Here is a 19,599-nt window from a genome sequence, read left to right as displayed (position 1 = left end):
TGTGATTGTTTGACTGTTTTTGTTTTGGAACTCTAAAGACAGACAGAATGTCAGAATTGTTATTTTTGGGATCTATTCCTTTAAGGATCTTCTTATGATGCCAGAGTGACAATGGAGACGTTCGTTAATCAGTGAAAGTAGAGGAGCCTGCGGTACGTTGCAACACTTTTCACTCAAATCCAAATGACTGAGTCAGGCATAACTTGGCTAACCATTTTTATGCATCCTGTAATACATCTCTTTCTGTGTCTGTTAACATTTGAAAGTTCCAGCAAAAACACGGGGGCACAATCTTTTAACAAAGAAGTCTATGGGCCCTATCGTGAGGGAGGTAGCGAACAGTGAGAACGCACAGCAGTAGCGCATTTGGAGGCGTGTCCATTTTCCTATTTTAACGGCGCAAATTATCCTCTTTGCACTGCCTTGCGCTGAGTGCACGGCACTAATGGGTTGGGATAAGTACCATTATTCAGAGGTATGCTCTGAGAGCAACATCAGTTCAACAAAGCAGAGTCCTCTCCCATCCCGTTTAAAAGCCAGATGCACCTGCACCTTGGCAAAGTGCAGGCGGAGGCTGCATGTTTGCGCCAGGAAAGATGATCAACTTAAGAGAATGATCTGCTCGATTCACCTTAAATTGTTTGAAATTCATTCATTCATTCATTCATTCATTCATTCATTCATACATTCATTCAATGAATGAACAATGAATAAGGCCTGAACGAGGAAAGGACATTTACTCGGAGGAGTTTCCAAGCAGGCAAAGCCCGTGTGTGCGCATCAGAGAGCAGAACAGAAGGCAGTGCCAGGTCAACACGGACTACGTTTACATGCACAAAATATTCTGTTTTTTGCCCATATTCTTAAAGAGACAGATTCCTAAGCTGTTTGCATGACTAATGAAAATGAATATTCCACTAATATTCCCATTTGCATGCAGTTGTGACTACTGTAACTTAAAATGTCCCCATGACAGGTAAACTATTGAAACTTTATTGGAGGCTTTAATCATAAAGAAAGAAAATTAGAATATGATTATAGTATTAGTAGGGATGTCACAATATATCGTCCCACAATATATATCAAATACCGCGATATCAAAACGTGACAATATGTATCGTTGAGATGAAATCTCATATCGTGAGAAAAAGAAGCTGAACATGGTGATCTGCATCTGATTGCATGCTCGCTCTCCTTTTCATTGCTTTGTTTGAACAGACGAGGGACGTTACAGACACGGAGGATGAAAATGGTGAAATTACTCAAATTAGCGTGGAGGATGCCCCCTCAACTTACAAATCGATCGCAAAAAAATATTGTTAAAATATCGTATCGTATCGTTATCGTGAACCCAATATCGTGTATCGTATCGTATCGTGAACTGAGTGTATTAGTGATTAGTCTATGTAAGCAATGTAGTTACGGCTCGTAAAATCCTGACATCTTGACACATTTTCATCTGGCTTTTTCATATATTAATTCAGCTAATATAACATTTACAACTCCGAAGGAAAAGGAAAAATATGTTGTTGTTCAAACCGTCTGGAGTTAACTGTTTTAGGCCTGTTGCCTAAACATTTTTATTTAGGCAAAAGCACCGCTGTCCCATCTGCCCCGTGGCAGAGAAGACACGCTCTGACAGGTTGCTGCAGAGGTTATGCCTTTGACAGTTCAAATGTCAACATTTATTGGAAGAGCATAGCTTGAAATATTTCCTAAATTCATAACATCTTTTTAGCAAATGGGAAAAAAATCAATAATCAACATGATTTGCCGATATAGCCCTGTAAGTTAGACCTCTCTGCTATGTCCATCTCTCATTTTCAGGACCGCGGACAGCGCCCGCTGCAAAGGGGAAATACATAATTAACCTATTTTACATGGTGCGTGTGTGTACATGTGTGTGTTTTCTGTAGGAATACACTATTGATGTGTTCTTCCGTCAAAGCTGGAAAGATGAAAGACTTCGCTTTAAAGGCCCAATGGAGATGCTCCCCCTGAATAATCTGCTGGCTAGTAACATCTGGACCCCTGACACCTTCTTTCTCAATGGGAAGAAATCTATCGCACATAATATGACTACACCTAACAAGCTACTACGTCTTAAAGATGATGGGACTCTTCTTTATACCATGAGGTGAGCGCTCCTATGGTTCTTCTCTATCAGAAATTCACTTGGATGAGCATTTCTTTTCCATCCAGTCTTACAACTAATATATTGTGTCATATATGCTCACTAGTGAGGTTTTTATGCTGTATAATCCAATTAAAACAGGAGAAATTACTAAAACATTGGCCTATTGGAAATGGCTTTTAAGACCCCTGCTATACTAACACATCCCACACACCCATATGGATCTGAGTGGTGCATTGATGAATCATCTAAGCTCATGTTGTCCTCATGTGGGTCGTATGAACTTGAAAGTGCAGTGTCCATGTTTGGGAGGGGAGGGGGGGCTGTGTGTCCTCCTCCTCCTTAAGCCATGATCCCTCCATAGTCTCTCCACTATTGACCATGCTGCCAGAGCACAGAAATAACTGACAGCGATGAAGACACTGCTCCTCATGAGCATGACCTGTTCTGCTATTTACTGCTCTATCACTCAATTACAGTCCACATTTCTGACAATGTGATCATGATGATGACACGATGACAAGTGTAAAGTATGGCAAGCTGCTGTTCATATTCTTTGCAAAAGCATTCCTGAAGGTCACTGACAAATTGACAAGCGATTGGTATTATCTAGCCAAACTGTTGTGGAACTAATCCACCATTTATTAGGATTTATAATGGCTTAAGAATGCTGTTTGAGGTTTTGAGCTCTATCTAGTCACTACAGAAAAGTCCATAATATTGTAGAGATAGATAGTAGCCTAAATAGAAGCATCTCATTTACAGCCTTACATCCTGACCATGGCTTCCATATACATGTAAATGTTTTGCCATCAGCTTAACTGGACAATAAACTCCAAATTAAATATTAATAAGGAAGTGAAAGGAAATGGATGTGGGCACACGTCAAAAATTAATATTGATCGACTGACTTTAAAATGACTACAAATCTACATTTGGTAACAGTGCAAGCCATTAGAATGGTTTTACAATGGCTTCTTAATGCATTTCTGTTCTGGGAACAAGGTTATTAGAGAAACATTTTATGCATGCATTACTCTCAATGGCTATTCAAATAACAAGTACAGTGCCATAACTACTGTACCATGAAAAGATCTCTCAGAGGAAAGACTTCAGTGCATGCGTTACACATCACTCTACATTTTTAGTAATACACAAAGGAACACAAATGTCTTCCTAGATATAATGTAAAACACAATAGTGTACTTCATCATTTAGGGCTAATTATGGTAACAGTAGAAAGTATGCCTTAGAGCAGGGGTGGGCAATTATTTTTCCTGGGAGGCCACATGAGAAACCCAGATTGTTGCCAGGGGCCAATATTTCTTATCTATTTTTTTTTATTAATCTTCAGTAAAATGGTGTGGTTTGTCTTAGACCTCCCGGGGCAGGCATAACCATCATGAGTGCCAGTTCTGACCCCCGGGCCGCATAATGCCCAGGTCTGCCGGTGCCGACGTCTGAAACAATATTTTTGTGCTAGTGGGTAATTAATCTGCTAGCCTGCAAAGTATTGATAACAGATGACAGTTCTATTTGGCGATTATGATTGATTAAGGAGCCAGCACTCTATATGTTTGACTTCAATTAACGCCATTCAGCACTGCCCATTGACTATGGAGTCCCTTTGTGAATTTGAGTCATCCTCAGAAGCATGCCAGAGGCAGAGCTATGTAAGGCTCCACTCAGACGTTGAGTATCTGGGTGTGGGCTTCTTGTTCTGCTCGTGAGGAATGACACACTTTATCAGTAATTGATCTCAAATAAACATTCTTTAAGAGGACACCTCCTGAAAACATTGACAGTGCAATCAGCAGAGGCAAAATACAATGGTTGGGGTTGTAACCAAATTGATATACTTTGTAATGAACACATTACAAACACACATGCAATAATTGTTTGCTATTGAGTAACTATGCGCCAATAACAAATCATTAGCTTTATTTATGGTAACATCAGTTAGATAGATAGATTAACTTTATTAATCCCCAAAGGGGAAATTGGGTTGGTCACATACATTAGGAAAAACAGATGCCACAATAAACATTAAAAACGCATACAAGGACAAGGTCATAAAAAAAACTTCAGATAGTACATAAAACAAGTAAGGTAGTACTACAAACATTTCCAAGGAAACATACAAAATAGCTCAGGAACCAGCCAGAGCTGGAGAAAAGGCAATGTAAAACCAATGCAAGTAGAAAATACCAGTACCTAGGCTATACAAGGCAAACATAGGCATGTAGGGCCTACTATAATAAGAAAAGCATTTAAATAAAAATACAAGAACAAGAAGAAGAAAGAAAAAATAATATTTAAAAAGTTAAGCATGTAGGCTACAATATTAAGAAGAAAAACCTACCCATGATCAACTTCATAACACAAGCTTTACAGCTGAAGGGACAGAGGACTTTCTGAAACGCTCTGTGGAACATCTTGGCATTAATAACTGGCCACTGAACTTACTCCTCAGGCTGTTCATAACACCATACAGATGATGTCCATCATTATCAAGAATTAAGTAGTTACTTGTCATATCACCCACACACACAGACAGTATGCACATGGTGCACACTGTCTCAATTCCACATTTACACTTTGCTTAACAGTCCACTAGGGGGTGATGTATGCCATTACAGAGATGTAATGAATAGGGCAAAGCAATGACAAACTTTACTATAGATATACACTTTTGTTTATATTTTCTTATTTGGCAAATACATCTCATCGTCTACACACGATGAGGTTAGTGTATTTTGATCATATTTGATAGCATAATGGAATTGAATATACTGAGATCCCAGTTCTGTTCTACATTTAATTCTCAATTTGGTATTATAGAGTAAACATTTAAATGTATAAAATCAGTGCCACATTCACTTTGACAAGTGGGGCATAATTGGGAGTTTATCTGGATAGGCATCATTTGAGCTGTTCAGTGTTTTTGCTACTGCTGATATTCTGACAACTATGATCATTATCATTTTCCCCAGCAGAGGGCAGCATTTTATAAATCTGTGAGGTCTGTGCTGTTGTTACTAGAGGCACGAGGAGCTCATTGCTTTTGTGCTTCTGGTTCCAGCACTATAAAATGTTAACACAGCCTCTTTAACAGAGTGAGACAGAGACAGAGCAATCACACTTGCATGTGTGTGTGTGTGTGTGTGTGTGTGTGTGTGTGTGTGTGTGTGTGTGTGTGTGTGTGTGTGTGTGTGTGTGTGTGTGTGTGTGTGTGTGTGTGTGTGTGTGTGGGGAGGGGGTTGGGGGGGTATGTATTGAGGATACAGCTACCGTAGTCATTTTTATTCTCCTGCGCATAGTGCTGTACAGTATGTGTTTTTACAGCCAGGTGGCAGCCTCGCTCCACTTATGAAATATTCCTCTGTCTAGCTGATCTTTACATGTCTTTACCTACTCCTTTAATAGGCATCATCACTGGTCCTGTGGTAGCTTGGCTCTTTATTGAACTGTGCTGCTTTTAACTCTAATTTTAACCCTTATTGATTTTTATAGGTTCATTGCTGAATACAAAATTAACCGCAACTGGGCGCGATTGATTTATAATAAGTGGTTCTAGTAATTAGTGAAAATGGTGAAAGTGATGATGATGATGACGATGTCGACGGTGATGGTGATGATGTCTCATCCAATCAATATTTATTCTGACTCTGAATGCATGATTTGCTCTTTCAGATTAACTATATCAGCAGAATGCCCCATGCAACTGGAGGATTTCCCAATGGATGCCCATGCTTGTCCACTTAAGTTTGGAAGCTGTGAGTAAACACTTCTCTACACAAATGCAAATGCAAATGACTGCAGAGTCACTTTAAATAATGTAAAAATAAGTATACACATTGTATGTCTATAACACACTCATTTATGCTTAAGTACTAAAAGCTTTACCACAGCAAACGTTAGGTTATGGATATAAGCCTAGTTTTAGGAATAATATGAGTGAGGTGACTCACTCAGACATAAGTGAGTCACCAGAGTCACCACAACAAATATGAAATTAGTCTTCAGTGTGTTTGTCCTATGTGTGGCTATAAGGATGGATGTACCTGGGTCCCTCTGACAGCCTGTGTCCCTCAGGTACACAGCTATTGTTGTGGCTGTACAGGAGATGACCATGTAGACGCTGACACGCTGCGCATGATTACGTCATTAATCAATGTGTCAAGGCTATTCCCCTGCATCTCTCTCTATCTTCATCGAAATTATTTGAAACACAGATAGACACATACATGCACTTGTCTGTGCATGGATAAACACACACACACACACACACACACACACACACACACACACACACACACACACACACACATGGCTTGTAAGCTAGTTAGGCCGCCTCACACGGCTCCACTGGTACAAGAATACCTGGGGAGCTCCTGTCATGAGAGCTTAAGATTAGCATTGAGGTCCTCCCTGCAGCTGACGCAGAGAGGGTTATCTGGGGCCTGGCTGCACACTGTCATTACACTGAGCCACTCTCTGCCTGTTTCAGGCACCTCAGCCCCCAGCTGAGGACCGGGATGGGATAATCAGAGGGACTAGTCAGACAACATTTGCTTGTGTGCTTGATGCCACAAGCTACTATCTGTTGGCAATTAAGCCCTGGAAGCCAGAAACCGTTTACTATGCAATTCTAAGCAATTCTGATACAACTACAAAACCGGTGTATTTACATGTAAAGTACAGTAAGCAATGATTTTACTGTCTTCTATTGTTGCCGATTGTGCATACCGGTAGTCATGTGAAAAGGTTCATATATTCGGTATGTGTCTTTTGAATCTGTTTACAGTAGGATGCAGGGCCGATAGATTATAGACAAATACAGCGATCTATACTACCTCTAACATAGTGTCGCTCTCCAGTATATATCCAAAATGTCAACTTTTCATGAAATAAGATAAATACCATATATTTTTGAGTTTATCCAATTGATTTTGAAAGGATTTCAGATGACCAAGAGTTGTAGAATTTTATCAAACCATAGAAGAGCAAAATATGAATCCTTGAAGTAAGAAATTACCCAAATAGGTGTTACAAGGTTCTCACATGACAACAGTGATATCTTGTGTAGACAATGCAGTGACCTGTAGACCATGCAGTGACCTGTGGATGATATCTTCTAGAATCTAGACCATGCAGTGACCTGTGGATGACCGCTCTGATCCTGGAAGCCCTCCTATCAGGACAGAAACGCTTCTTCACAGGATGAAGGCGATCACTTAGAACTGTTTGTATTTCTCAGGACTTAATGTTGACCTCGAGGTTGAGTGGGGTTAAACCATGGCAGGGCGATGATGCGCCCTACATCAGCACCCGCACTTAAATATACTTGTTATTCCTCATCTACTCACACGTTGCATTTCTTTAGGCAGCTATCTCCTTTGCTTGTCCTTGTTCTCAGAGTGTCTTTAAACCTGATAAGCTCTGTAAGAATTTCTATTATTAGATTATTGTAAGAACAGAAGTGGCATAGTGACGTGCATGATTCCCTTCAACAAAGACTGTTAGACGCAAACTAAGCATATGAAGCATGTTTCTATACATAAAATATATATATTTCTAAGCAGACGTGACAGTTGTTCTGTGCGGGGTATAAGCTGTAAGTTACCGTGGTATAGTATATCCTGGTCTCTGACTCCATTAACCCTAGCTAATCCTTTGACCTAATGGACAGCACTCACCCCTGAGCTCAAGGCTTTCAAAGCTAGACCTGTCCTGTGCTGTTGTGTTAATCACTTCTCATGGACCACACTGCCAGCCTCTTCTCCTGTCTCATCATGCTTCCACTATACAGTACATAGCTCCGGAGAGTTTGTGGAAACATTATTATAGTGGTGTAACATGCTCCCATATTCACTTTGGTAGCAGAGATATAAACATTACACAGTTGTATATCTGGTAGTGTGTTATGAATCCAATCAAGTGTAGAATACATCATTGATGTTCGGAACATCTTTAGAATAGACATATTTCATCGGACTGAAGTGTTTGAATGGCAGACATGCATTGAAATGGCACACCAAAGCTTATTTATTGCATTGATAGTGATAGTGCAATTACGTCAAGCTGTCAAATCACATAGCCACGGGTTGGGTTACTTCTTCTTTATAGTTGTTTTATTCCCACGGTTACATTTGACTATGATATTTGTGAATTGGAGACATTTTTCAGCCGATCACTATTTACTCCCACCTCTTTGTTTTCTCCCTCTTTCTATCATTTAAATTGTCTCTCTCTGCTTTGTTACTTTGCCCATGTTCTCGCTTGCCCTGATTTAATCTCTCTGACCCTCTCCACTGTGATTCTCTCTCTGTCTCTCTGTCTCTCTCTCTCACTCCCTCGCTCTCTCTCTCTGCCCTCTCCACTGTGATTCTATCTCTCTCTCTCTCTCTCTCTCTGCTCCCTCTCCACCTTTACCACCTCAGTCGCTTTCTCTTTCTCTTCTCACTTTGTGCCTGTTGAGTTACAGTCACTAATGTGAGTAATAATAATAATTGTCTCTGTATACATGTTATGGTATATCGAGTAGTGAGTAGGAACCTTTGTTGTAAAGGAGTGGTTTCCGGGGAGGAGTCGTTATTGTGGTACAGGATGTTCATGGTGAACATGGCGGTGGTCGCCAAATAAAGCTGCTGTTTAACAAGAAGTAAAGTTGTCTTCTTTTCGAGTAACATGGTAGCAGAGGATGGCTAACAACTACAGAGTCCCGCCTGGCTTCGATGAAGCGAAGCCATATGAAAGCTGGAAGAATGAGGTCGCGATTTGGACCAGAGTTACGGAGCTGGAGAAGAGCAAGCAAGCGCTCGCTGTGGTTTTGGCGCTGTCGGGGAGAGCGAGAGAAACGGCGATGGAAATACCGGTAGATGACTTGGATGCCGACACTGGCATGGAGACTTTACTTGCGAAGCTTGACAATTTGTTTCTAAAAGAAGAAAAAGACCGAACATATGAAGCGTATTCGAGCTTCGACCGGATTACGAGAGACGGTAGTGTATCCATGCTAGACTACATAATTGATTTTGAGCAACGTTACTCTCGGATGCGCAAATATAAGATGGAACTTCCTGACGCAGTATTGGCGTTCAAACTGCTTGATACTGCATGCTTGGACACAAAAGACCGACAGTTAGCTCTCACAGCATGTACAGAACTGACTTTTGCATCGATGAAGTCAGCATTGAAGAGGATATTTGGAGAAAAGGCGCCTGTCTCCAGCATGGGAATTAACCAAGAATCAGCATATATGACGGAGCAGCGACGACAGAGGGGCAAGTCATGGCCTCAAAAAGATCAACCAAAAATGCCACTGCCTGGCACAAACCCACTAGACAGGTACGGCCGCAGATCAAAGTGTGCTGTTTGTCAATCCACGTTTCACTGGGCCAAAGACTGTCCACATAAAGGTGAGCAAGTCAAGCTAACTGAAGATGGTGGAGCAGTAGAGGAGGTTAACATCACTCTGTACACAAAAGAGCCTGTCACTGAAGCAGAGATATTTCTGGCAGAGTGTTTTGGATCAGCAATTATCGACACAGCATGCACACGGACTGTGTGTGGACAAGCATGGCTAGATAGCTACAGCGCTGGACTAAGCCAGAAGGAGGTGAATGTTTTGAGGAAAACAGAAACACGCAGTCATAGACCATTCAGGTTTGGAGATGGAAAAGTGGTATTTTCCACTAAAAAGTTAAATATTCCTGCAAAGATTGGAGAGACTAGATGTCATATTGAAACAGAGATAGTCCCAGCTAACGTTCCACTGCTTTTGAGCAAAGCCTCCATGAAAAGAGCAGGGACGATACTAGATATGGAAAATGACAAAGCGGTCATGTTTAACAAACCTGTAAAACTTGAATTTACAAGCTCTGGTCACTATTGTGTGAACATCATGGACAATAAAGAAAAGAAAAATGAGCAGAAAGAAAGCCAATGTGAGGATGAAATTCTGATAATCACAGAAGAAATGAGCTCAGCAACAAAGCAGAAAATGTTGTTGAAGCTTCATAAACAATTTGCTCATGCTTCAGCCGACAAACTCCAGAGGCTTCTGAAGAGTTCAGGCAATAAAGATACAGAATGTGACGCCATCCTTCACAAAATTGTAAGTGAATGTGAAATATGTCAAAGATACAGTAAAACTACGCCAAAGCCTGCTGTTGGTCTACCACTGGCATCTCAGTACAATGAGACTGTAGCTGTAGATCTGCATGAACTTGAACCAGGTGTGTGGTATCTCCACATTATTGATCAGTTCACCAGGTTCAGTGCAGGCAGCGTTCTGACCACAAAGAAGTCATCTGAAATAGTGAAACATTTTGTCCATGATTGGATAAGTGTGCATGGTCCACCTCAGAAACTGTTTAGCGACAATGGGGGAGAGTTTAACAATGATGAAGTGAGAGATATGGCGGAAAACTTTGGCATTGAAATAAAGACAACAGCTGCCTACAGCCCATGGAGCAATGGACTTCTAGAGCGACACAACCAAACACTCACTGAGATCATCATGAAAGTGAAGGCAAGCCACTGTTGTGACTGGAGCACGGCAATGGACTGGGCTCTTATGGCCAAAAACACCATGCAAAGTGTCCATGGCTATAGTCCGCATCAATTAGTTTTTGGACAAAACCCCAACCTGCCCTCTGTACTGACAGATAAACCCCCAGCTCTAGAAGGAACGACAAAGAGTGAATGGGTGGCAAAACACATATCTGCTTTACATGCATCGAGGAAGGCTTTTACAGAAGCAGAATGCTCAGAAAGAATACGGAGAGCGCTGCGGAAACAACTACGTCATACAGATGAAAAATATGAAAGTGGAGACAAAGTGTACTACAAGAGAGTGGATTGCCCGGAGTGGAAAGGACCAGGAGTTGTCATCGGTCAGGACGGCGCAGTGGTGTTTGTCAGACACGGAGGCACCTGCGTTAGGGTGCATTATCTCAGATTGAGAAAAGTGAATACAGAAAATGTGGATCATAACACAAATACCGAAAATGACACAGACCTTGACCAAGGACAGGAGATTGCACAGAACATAGAGGACACAGAAGACAGTGTAACTGAGGTGCAACAAGGTCTGAGTCAAATGGAGCCGCCAGGAATAACCACTAGGGTGCAGAACGAAGAAGAGCATCACACAAATGACAATGCAGGTGATACACAGCAGGGAACAGATGTCACTCTGAAACCAGGACAAATTGTGAAATACAGAGATAAAGACAGAGGTATTTTGCACACAGCTAAAGTCTTGGGGCGTGCAGGCAAAGCCACGGGTAAATACAAAAACTGGTACAACTTGCTGTATATTGAGCCTATTAATGTTGCAGGCACTACAGATTCAACTGATATCTCAAGCGTAGAGAACCTGCATGTCGAAACAAATGTTGATACTGATGTAAGTGATGATGTATTTGTGGTGGGGGATGTCTCATTTAACTTGGCAAAACATGAGGAGATAAAGAACTGGAATAATAACGGTGTGTATGACGAGGTTAAGGATGAGGGACAGAGGTGTATTTCCACCAGATGGGTATGTACCCTCAAAGAGACACTCACTGGGACTGTACCTAAAGCACGGCTTGTAGCTAGAGGTTTTGAGGAGCTAGAGGTGTCAGAGCTGCAAAAGGACTCACCCACATGTGCTACAGAGTCTCTTCGGCTACTTGTGGCCGTGATTTGTCAAAGACAGTGGCCACTCCATTCTATGGATATCAAATCTGCATTTCTGCAGGGAATGCAACTATCACGTGACATTTATATCAGACCCCCTCCTGAGGCTGAGACTAAAGGGATATTATGGAAACTGAAAAAGTGTGTGTATGGTCTGGCCGACGCCTCCCTGTACTGGTACAACAGAGTAAAGGAAATAGTGTTGACAGCAGGAGGACAAATGTCTCAGGTTGATCCAGCTGTTTTCTATTGGCTAGATCAGGACTATGCGGTGACTGGGGTTCTTGCCTGCCATGTAGATGATTTCATATGGGGGGGCACACATAGTTTCTCCACAACAGTGATACCTCAGCTCAGGTCTGCACTCCAAGTTGGACGTGAAGAGCATGACAACTTTTGTTATGTGGGAATAGACTTTGTGAGCGTAGACAGAAAAGTGCAAATACACCAGGAAACATACATCCAGCATATGCAGCCCATACCTATAGATCCTTCACGGGCTGTAGAACAAGACTCAGCTCTTGGTGAGAAGGAAAAAGAACAGCTCAGGTCTAAGATAGGCCAAATCCTCTGGGTTGCACGACAGAGTAGGCCTGATGTAATGTTTGATGCCAGCAACTTGGCGTCAGGCATAAAAAATGCAACTGTTCAAAATATTCATGAAGCAAACAGGATTGTGTGTAAAATTAAGTCCAAGAAGGTAGCACTGAACTTCCAACACTTGGGCAGAGATAGTGCCTTGAAGATTATTGTGTTCAGTGATGCCTCTTTTGGCAATCTCTCTGACGGTGGCACTCAGGGAGGACACCTGATTCTTCTAATGGGGGAGAATGGAAAGTTCTCACCCCTTTCTTGGCAGTCAAAGAGAGTCAAGAGGGTTGTGCGTAGCACTCTTGCAGGTGAAACACTGGCAATGTCAGATGGGATTGACAATGCTATCTTTTTGGCTACTCTCTTCTCTGAACTGACTACTGGGGACACTGAACACATTACACCGATAACATGTGTCACAGATAATCATTCACTGGCTGATGCACTGAAGTCCACAAAGTCAGTCACAGAGAAGAGACTTCGCCTCGAAATTAGCAGTATCAAAGAACTTATCCACACCCAGAAAGTTGAGCGAGTTCTTTGGTATAATACCAAAGAACAACTTGCGGACTGTCTCACTAAAAAGGGGGCATCAGCTCTCCTACTGCTTAAGGCGCTTAGTGAAGGACAGTGGGAACTTGGTTAGGAACAGTTTTTTTTTTGAGTCACCTGTTTTTGGTTTTCTCATTTTCAAAGCAGTGTAAACTTGAGTAAGAACAAAATTCTATCCTTGAGCCAAATGTTATGACTTGTTGCATTTATGTTTGTTTTTTTATACAAGGGAGGCCACATGGCTCTAGTTGAGTACTTGTTATATTAATGCTACTTTAATGCATTTGTTTTTTTTGTTTTTGTTTTCTTTTAAGAGAGAGGGAATTTGTTGAGTTACAGTCACTAATGTGAGTAATAATAATAATTGTCTCTGTATACATGTTATGGTATATCGAGTAGTGAGTAGGAACCTTTGTTGTAAAGGAGTGGTTTCCGGGGAGGAGTCGTTATTGTGGTACAGGATGTTCATGGTGAACATGGCGGTGGTCGCCAAATAAAGCTGCTGTTTAACAAGAAGTAAAGTTGTCTTCTTTTCGAGTAACAGTGCCGTGCTTTAATTTCTTGCCCTTCTTCAGTCTTCAGACCTCAGTGGCTTAAGTCTTGCAAGTGAGTTTGGACAAAACTAGGTAAAACCTAGTATAAAGCTGGCCCGGAGTGTTGCCAAATCTTTCCCAAGGAAATTAGTTATTGGCTGCTCAGAAAGTCACTATAGTCACCAGATAGCCTCCCATGATAATATGCATATCAATTTACAAGGCTGCACTTGCTATGCACGCCACAGCGTAGGCCTGCTGACTCCACCCACTCACAGATGGACCCTATCCTGCAGTCCCTACTCTCAGCTGCGGGAGGGGAGAACAATGCTGTGTGGAATGTGGGATAGCTTTGAGGGGTGTGGGATGGGATGTTAGGGCTAACCCAATAGAGAAATCACATTACCAATTGTTTTTACAACAAAACATTTTTTTGTTTTACAGTACGCATGGTAGTGCTCAGGCCAGGAGGACTATATGATCAGTGGCAGAGCTGTGTGCATACTGTATCTCTCTTTCTCTCTCTAGTCACTTTTACACAGAGATCCCGCAATATTGCTGTTACAAAGGCCCACAATGAGTCCCGCAACGAGTTCAGCGTTGCCTTTTACACACACATGCTTTTACACAGCGCAAGGACGCATTCTGGCATGACATTCTATCGTTGCCATGGAGATGTGAACTCGCGCTGATCAGAGGGGATATCCTCACCTACGACTTACAGAGGGATTTATCAGACGCACACAAAAAAGCCTGCCTGCTGGATTGTGGATTGTTTTGAGGAGAGACTGACAAAGAGTGAATCCTCAGACACGACTCACCACAGATGCAGAAGACGCACGCTAGGCACGGAGCATTCCTCCTGGCGCTCCATGGATCATATAGGCTACTTTTACGTTCACTTATGCCTTTCCCCTTTTTATTGCTGTGATGGCCGTAACGTCAAATGTAGCCTATTATATTATTCCTATGGAGTTATGGATTTGTTGGGATATAGGCTATTTAGTAGGCTATAAATGCACAGGAATACTATTGTTTTTGGGAAGGGAATTAACGTGCACAGACGAGACTGCACTAAACAAACAGCGTGATTCTCCCCCTTCGATCCGCCTTCCCGCGGGTTACCCTTTTAAACAGACGTTGATTCGGGGCTGATACTACCTCCATTGCCGGAATGAAAGGCATAACAAAATGACTCGCCGTTCCGTCCTTGTGACTTTTAAAGAGGAGGTGATCGTGAGGCATAACAATGCCTTTTACAGGTATTAATTCCATATAAAAGGGGCTTCTCTCTCTCTCTTTCTCTCTTCTGGTCGGCGAGGACTATATAGAAATATAAATGAATGGTCTTGTTTTGTTTCTTTGGCAAGTGACCATGGTATAAGCAGGTTAATGCACTTCGAGGTGTCCATTGTCACTTTTTAAGGGACTTCGCGGAAGCAACCGGTCTGAGGCGCCACGCTTCTCGCGTCGTCCCTTAAAAAGTGATAATGGACACCTCGTCGTGCATTAACCCTTACATATATACTAGGCATCTTGCTACGCGCCCTCGATTCCTAGGCTCGCCCGCTGCGCTGGCTCACTACCTCGGCGAGTCCTGTCGCCCTTGCCCGTCCTGCAGCTGGCTCTGCAGCTTGCATACGCAGCTCGGCTGCTGTATGGCCTTGCCTGCAGCTTGGCTGCAGTGTGGCCTTGCCTGCCCTATTGGCGCGCGTCTCCCTCAGTCTCTCTCCCCCTCTCTCTCTTTCCCTCAGTCTCTCCCTCTCCCTCACTCTCTCTCCCCTCTCTCTCTCCCTCTCCCGTCTCTCGTGAGCCTCCTCACTCTCTCCCGTGAGCCTCAGACTGATGACATCACTGATGACATCATCACTGATGACATCAGTGACATCATCACTGAACGCCGTGTGTGTGTGTGTGAGTGAATTTATGACATCACTGATGATGTCATCAGTGGGACAGAGAAACAGACAGACAGACAGACAGAGCCCTAGCTCCCATTTATATACTGATGACTGATGATGATCTTGTCTGCAATACGAGTCCAAATGCATGAATGCTCGAGTCCAAGTCCAAGTCATCAGAGCTCAAGTCCAAGTCGAGTCATGAGTCCTGAGAATGTGTCTCGGACTCAAGTGAGTCAGACTCGGGCTCGACTACAACTCTGGCTGCAGCAGGTAATGGTTTGGTCCATGGATCAAATTCAGTATTGGTGAAAACCTTTCATCATTCTCAAACTCAGTAAATCCTACACACTGTCATCTATTTTTATTCTTATGCTAAATGAAAACAAGAACAAACAGTCATATTCTGTCAAATACTCAAAATTTGATTTTTTTGGGGTAACTGAATCTTGACTTTAAAAAAATGTATCTGAAATCCAATTACAATCACAATATCAGAAAGACAAGAAAATTTGATATTTCCCCCAAATCGTTCAGTGCTATTCGGGACCACGTTTTACAGTCAGTACTCTATTCTTATAGGGCTTTGATGTCACAAGCCTGTCTGTCAGCTAAAGGTCACATATGATACAGTACGTGACTTTTTTAAATTAGTATAAATAATGTAGTCGTTAACTGCAGCTACAACTGTACCAGGGATGCATTGCAAATCAGGGATTCTACCTATTCTACCTAAACATCATTACAGGAAAGCGCTTGTTTCCAATAGCAATGAAGCAATGAATTATCATGCAGATCATGTAAACTCCTCCTGTGTCTCTGTAGCTATGATTCCACCTCATTTGATTTGAAATCGTTATTTGGTGAGGTTGGGCTGAGGTGTTGGCACAGGGAACAATGGGTGTTTTAATAGGGCAGGGTGTTAAGGGCAGGGCACAAACTAATGGTGTCTGTGGGGGTTAATCAGTGCACACTGATTTAATGGAGGTTACATTGAAGACAAACAAAATGATGTTTGTGGCTCCTTTTGTGCTGAGACAGAGAGAGACAGACAGACAGACAGAGAGAAATGATGGGACTGCCATTGCCAGTGTGAAATCATATTGACTCAGTCTTAAAGTTTTATTCTATTCTATTCATAGCTTTCAAGGGGCGTTACGTTCTGCCGGGAACGCCCACCTGGCGGTCAAAAAAAAACTTGTTCATTCCGCAGTGCCCGCCGAGTCACTAGTTTCTCACGCTGTATGTTCAGCCAAAATGCCGGATACCTGTTGTGCTATCGGTTGCACTAACCGACGAGGAGACACGCCTGGCTTGTGCTTTTACAGAATGCCGTCGGAGAAAGAAAACTCACACACACACACACACCCACACCAGTCCCCTTACGAGGGAACTGCTTTTTACTGGCAGAGCTGTGCTGCGTTTCCAATATGAAGCAGACACTGGAGTCACGGTGCAAAGTGAATCGATTCACCGTGTCAGTATGTCACTAATGAAACAGAGCTGTGCTGCGTTTAAATATTCCTGACTGGAAACTGGAGGAAAAAAGACTGCTTTTTGCTGCAGCTGCGTCTGGTCAGTGTTCAGCGCCATTGTTGTTTTGAGTTTTGACCGCCAGAAGGGGCGTTCCTTGTACTTACGTAACGCCCCTTGAAAGCTATGAATAGATACAGTCGGTCTGTCTGGGAACACCCACAAAACGTTACTTCCGGTATCGTTGTGACAGTAGGACGAATGTAGGACGGTGGGTGAAAAAAAAGAAAACTCAATAGGCTGGCTCTCACCAGCGGAAGGTGCTGCAGCTCTACACTACAGGATTGGGGATTCAAGAGCAGGCACATAGCCGTCTGTTCGGATCATAGGTTCAGATGTGTGTTTACTGCGGGGGTTGAATCCCTGATCCATGTCTGCCTGGGCTGGGCTAGCAACTAAATGATAACTATGCTGAAGGAGGGGAACGGGAGGATTTCCCCCATGCTGACCCATTGACCACACGTCTATGACGAGACACTGAATGTACAGTATTCTATTGTGATTTTGTATATAGCAATACAAGAGGGCACTCACACTTTATTTTGTATATACAGTACATGTTCTTCTCGCTACAGTATAAGGATTAAAACAGGAGAAAACTGATCACAAATTACATCTTGGTTACCACAATGTTGGCATAGTAGGTATGGAAGTATTTGGCTCATTTGTGAAGCCATCTTCACAAAAAGCATCAAATGTAGAGCAGGGTAGGAAATTAACTTTTTTTAAACAAGGGCTCTTCTTTTTTTTTGCCCTTGTGAAATATATTTCAGGGGCATTTTCGATAATTTCCAGGGCAATTCTATCTATTCTATTCTAAATGTTGGAAATACCTTAGACCAAATGACTCTTATCCAAGCATATTTTAAATTGCTGCATGCCCTGCTTGATGAACATTGTTGATGAAGAAGGCCCAACAGAGGATGTCCTCAATGTGGCAACTGAGAAAGCTCAATGTCTCACAACCAATCCTCATAAAAAACATACATCACACCTGTTACAGCACTAACTTTCAACTAACACTCTGTGCATTGTTAACCAGGTCATTGTTGGCTGTGGCCTATTCCTTCCTATTGTTTTTTTTTCCTGATTCCCCCGCCATTTCCTCCCCAATTGTACTTGGCCAATTTCCCCCTGCTGCCCCAGTCGCTGCCCCACCCTCTGCCGATGTGGGGAGAGCCGTAGACTAGCACCATGCTTCCTCCGACACATGCGCAGTTGCCAGCGGCTTCTTTTCACCTGACAACGGGGAGCTTCACCAGCAGGACGTAGCACGTGGGAGGATCACGCTATTCCCACCAGTCCCCTTCTGCCCCGAACAGGAGCCCCGACCAACCAGAGGAGGCGCTAGTGCAGCGACCAGGGCACATACCCTCAATCCGGCTTCAATCCGGCACCTGCAGACACAGTCAATCGTGCCTGTATGGACGCTCGACCAAGCCGGAGGTAACACAGGGATGCGAACCTGCGACCCCGTGTTGGTAGGCAGAGAATCTACAGCTACACTACCCGGACGCCCCGATTCCTTCCTACTGTTAATATTTAGACCATGGTATTTATTATTACCCAAGCAGGATGCACACAAAGCTGTGCCAGTTACAGTGTCTGCACAATCCTGTGCATCCTCACACTTGGCAGACTGACATTTTTGAGCCACAGGATGTTCAGGATAGTGCTTGTAATCATTATTGTCTGTATAACTACCTCATGCTGCACATTGGATACTATATACAGTAGCTAAAACCAGACTGAATGACATGCTTGAATGCAAAATATTCAGTACAGACTAGGATGTTGTGTATAGTCTACTGCAGTGGTTCCCAAACTGGGGTACACACACGCGCGCATGTGCACGCACGCGCACGCACGCACGCACAGACACACACACACACACACACACACACACACACACACACACACACACACACACACACACACACACACACACACACACCTGCCCACAGATGTGTGCTGCACATGCCAATAGCGCAGGCACGGCCGCACAGCAGCCGAGCTGTGGGCGTGATGATGTCATAGGCATTGTGACATCATCAGTGATGTCATAAGAGCAATTGTGATGTCAGGCCAATCAGGCGGCCTCGCCTGGGAATCAATTTCTAGTAATGTATTGGGAGGAGATCTTAGTGTGAGAACCAGTATATATATATACAGTATATATACCGGTATATATATATATATATATATATATATATATATATATATACACATACACATGTATATACAGTATATACTGGACTGGTTTTCACACTAAGTTCTCCTCCCAGTCCTGCTGTTTGTTCTCTCATTTCTGTTGACCTTTGAACTGATTCTGTTGCAAAGCCAGCTGACACCTTTCCACAATCCAATTAGGTCTTGTTTCAACAGGCAAACTGATTTACCACCGGTGCAGCTCAGCCTCGGATATAATGTTTTACTTCAAAACGTGCTTTGTAGTTTCTATTGCTTCTTCAGGCTGATTTCATGAGGCAAATCACTTAAATTATCCACAGTAAAAGAAGCATTTTCTGCAGTGTTCACTATTGAATTTTTTTTGTTGAGTTTGAACAATGAACCTCTCATGTCTTCACATGCAATGAATTGAAAATGGCTCCACTGTGAACCATTGATGTGTCCTCACTGTAGCTACCTGAGAAACTAGCTGGTT

The 19,599-nt window shown here is 42.8% G+C and overlaps 2 protein-coding genes across 2 annotated transcripts in view; one reads left to right on the top strand and one right to left on the bottom strand.

Moving 5' to 3' along the window:
- gabra5 (gamma-aminobutyric acid type A receptor subunit alpha5) overlaps positions 1-19,599 on the top strand; it is a gene marked incomplete at both ends in the record, with an annotated part of 36,179 nt that overhangs the window by 5,272 nt on the left and 11,308 nt on the right. The window contains 2 exons of the mRNA XM_083647089.1: positions 1,917-2,137; positions 5,828-5,910. Coding sequence (XP_083503215.1) covers positions 1,917-2,137; positions 5,828-5,910 — 304 coding nt within the window. The remainder of the gene's footprint in view (positions 1-1,916; positions 2,138-5,827; positions 5,911-19,599) is intronic.
- The window catches only part of gabrb3 (gamma-aminobutyric acid type A receptor subunit beta3), a gene marked incomplete at both ends in the record, with an annotated part of 71,050 nt that overhangs the window by 45,080 nt on the left and 6,371 nt on the right, over positions 1-19,599 (bottom strand). The gene's annotated exons all lie outside the window — the stretch shown is intronic.

Source organism: Poromitra crassiceps (assembly GCF_964638095.1).
Source record: "Poromitra crassiceps genome assembly, chromosome: 12".
NCBI classification, from domain to species: Eukaryota; Metazoa; Chordata; class Actinopteri; order Beryciformes; family Melamphaidae; genus Poromitra; species Poromitra crassiceps.
The sequence above is the reverse complement of the archived record's forward strand: the minus strand, read 5'-3'. Positions and strand labels throughout refer to the sequence as shown.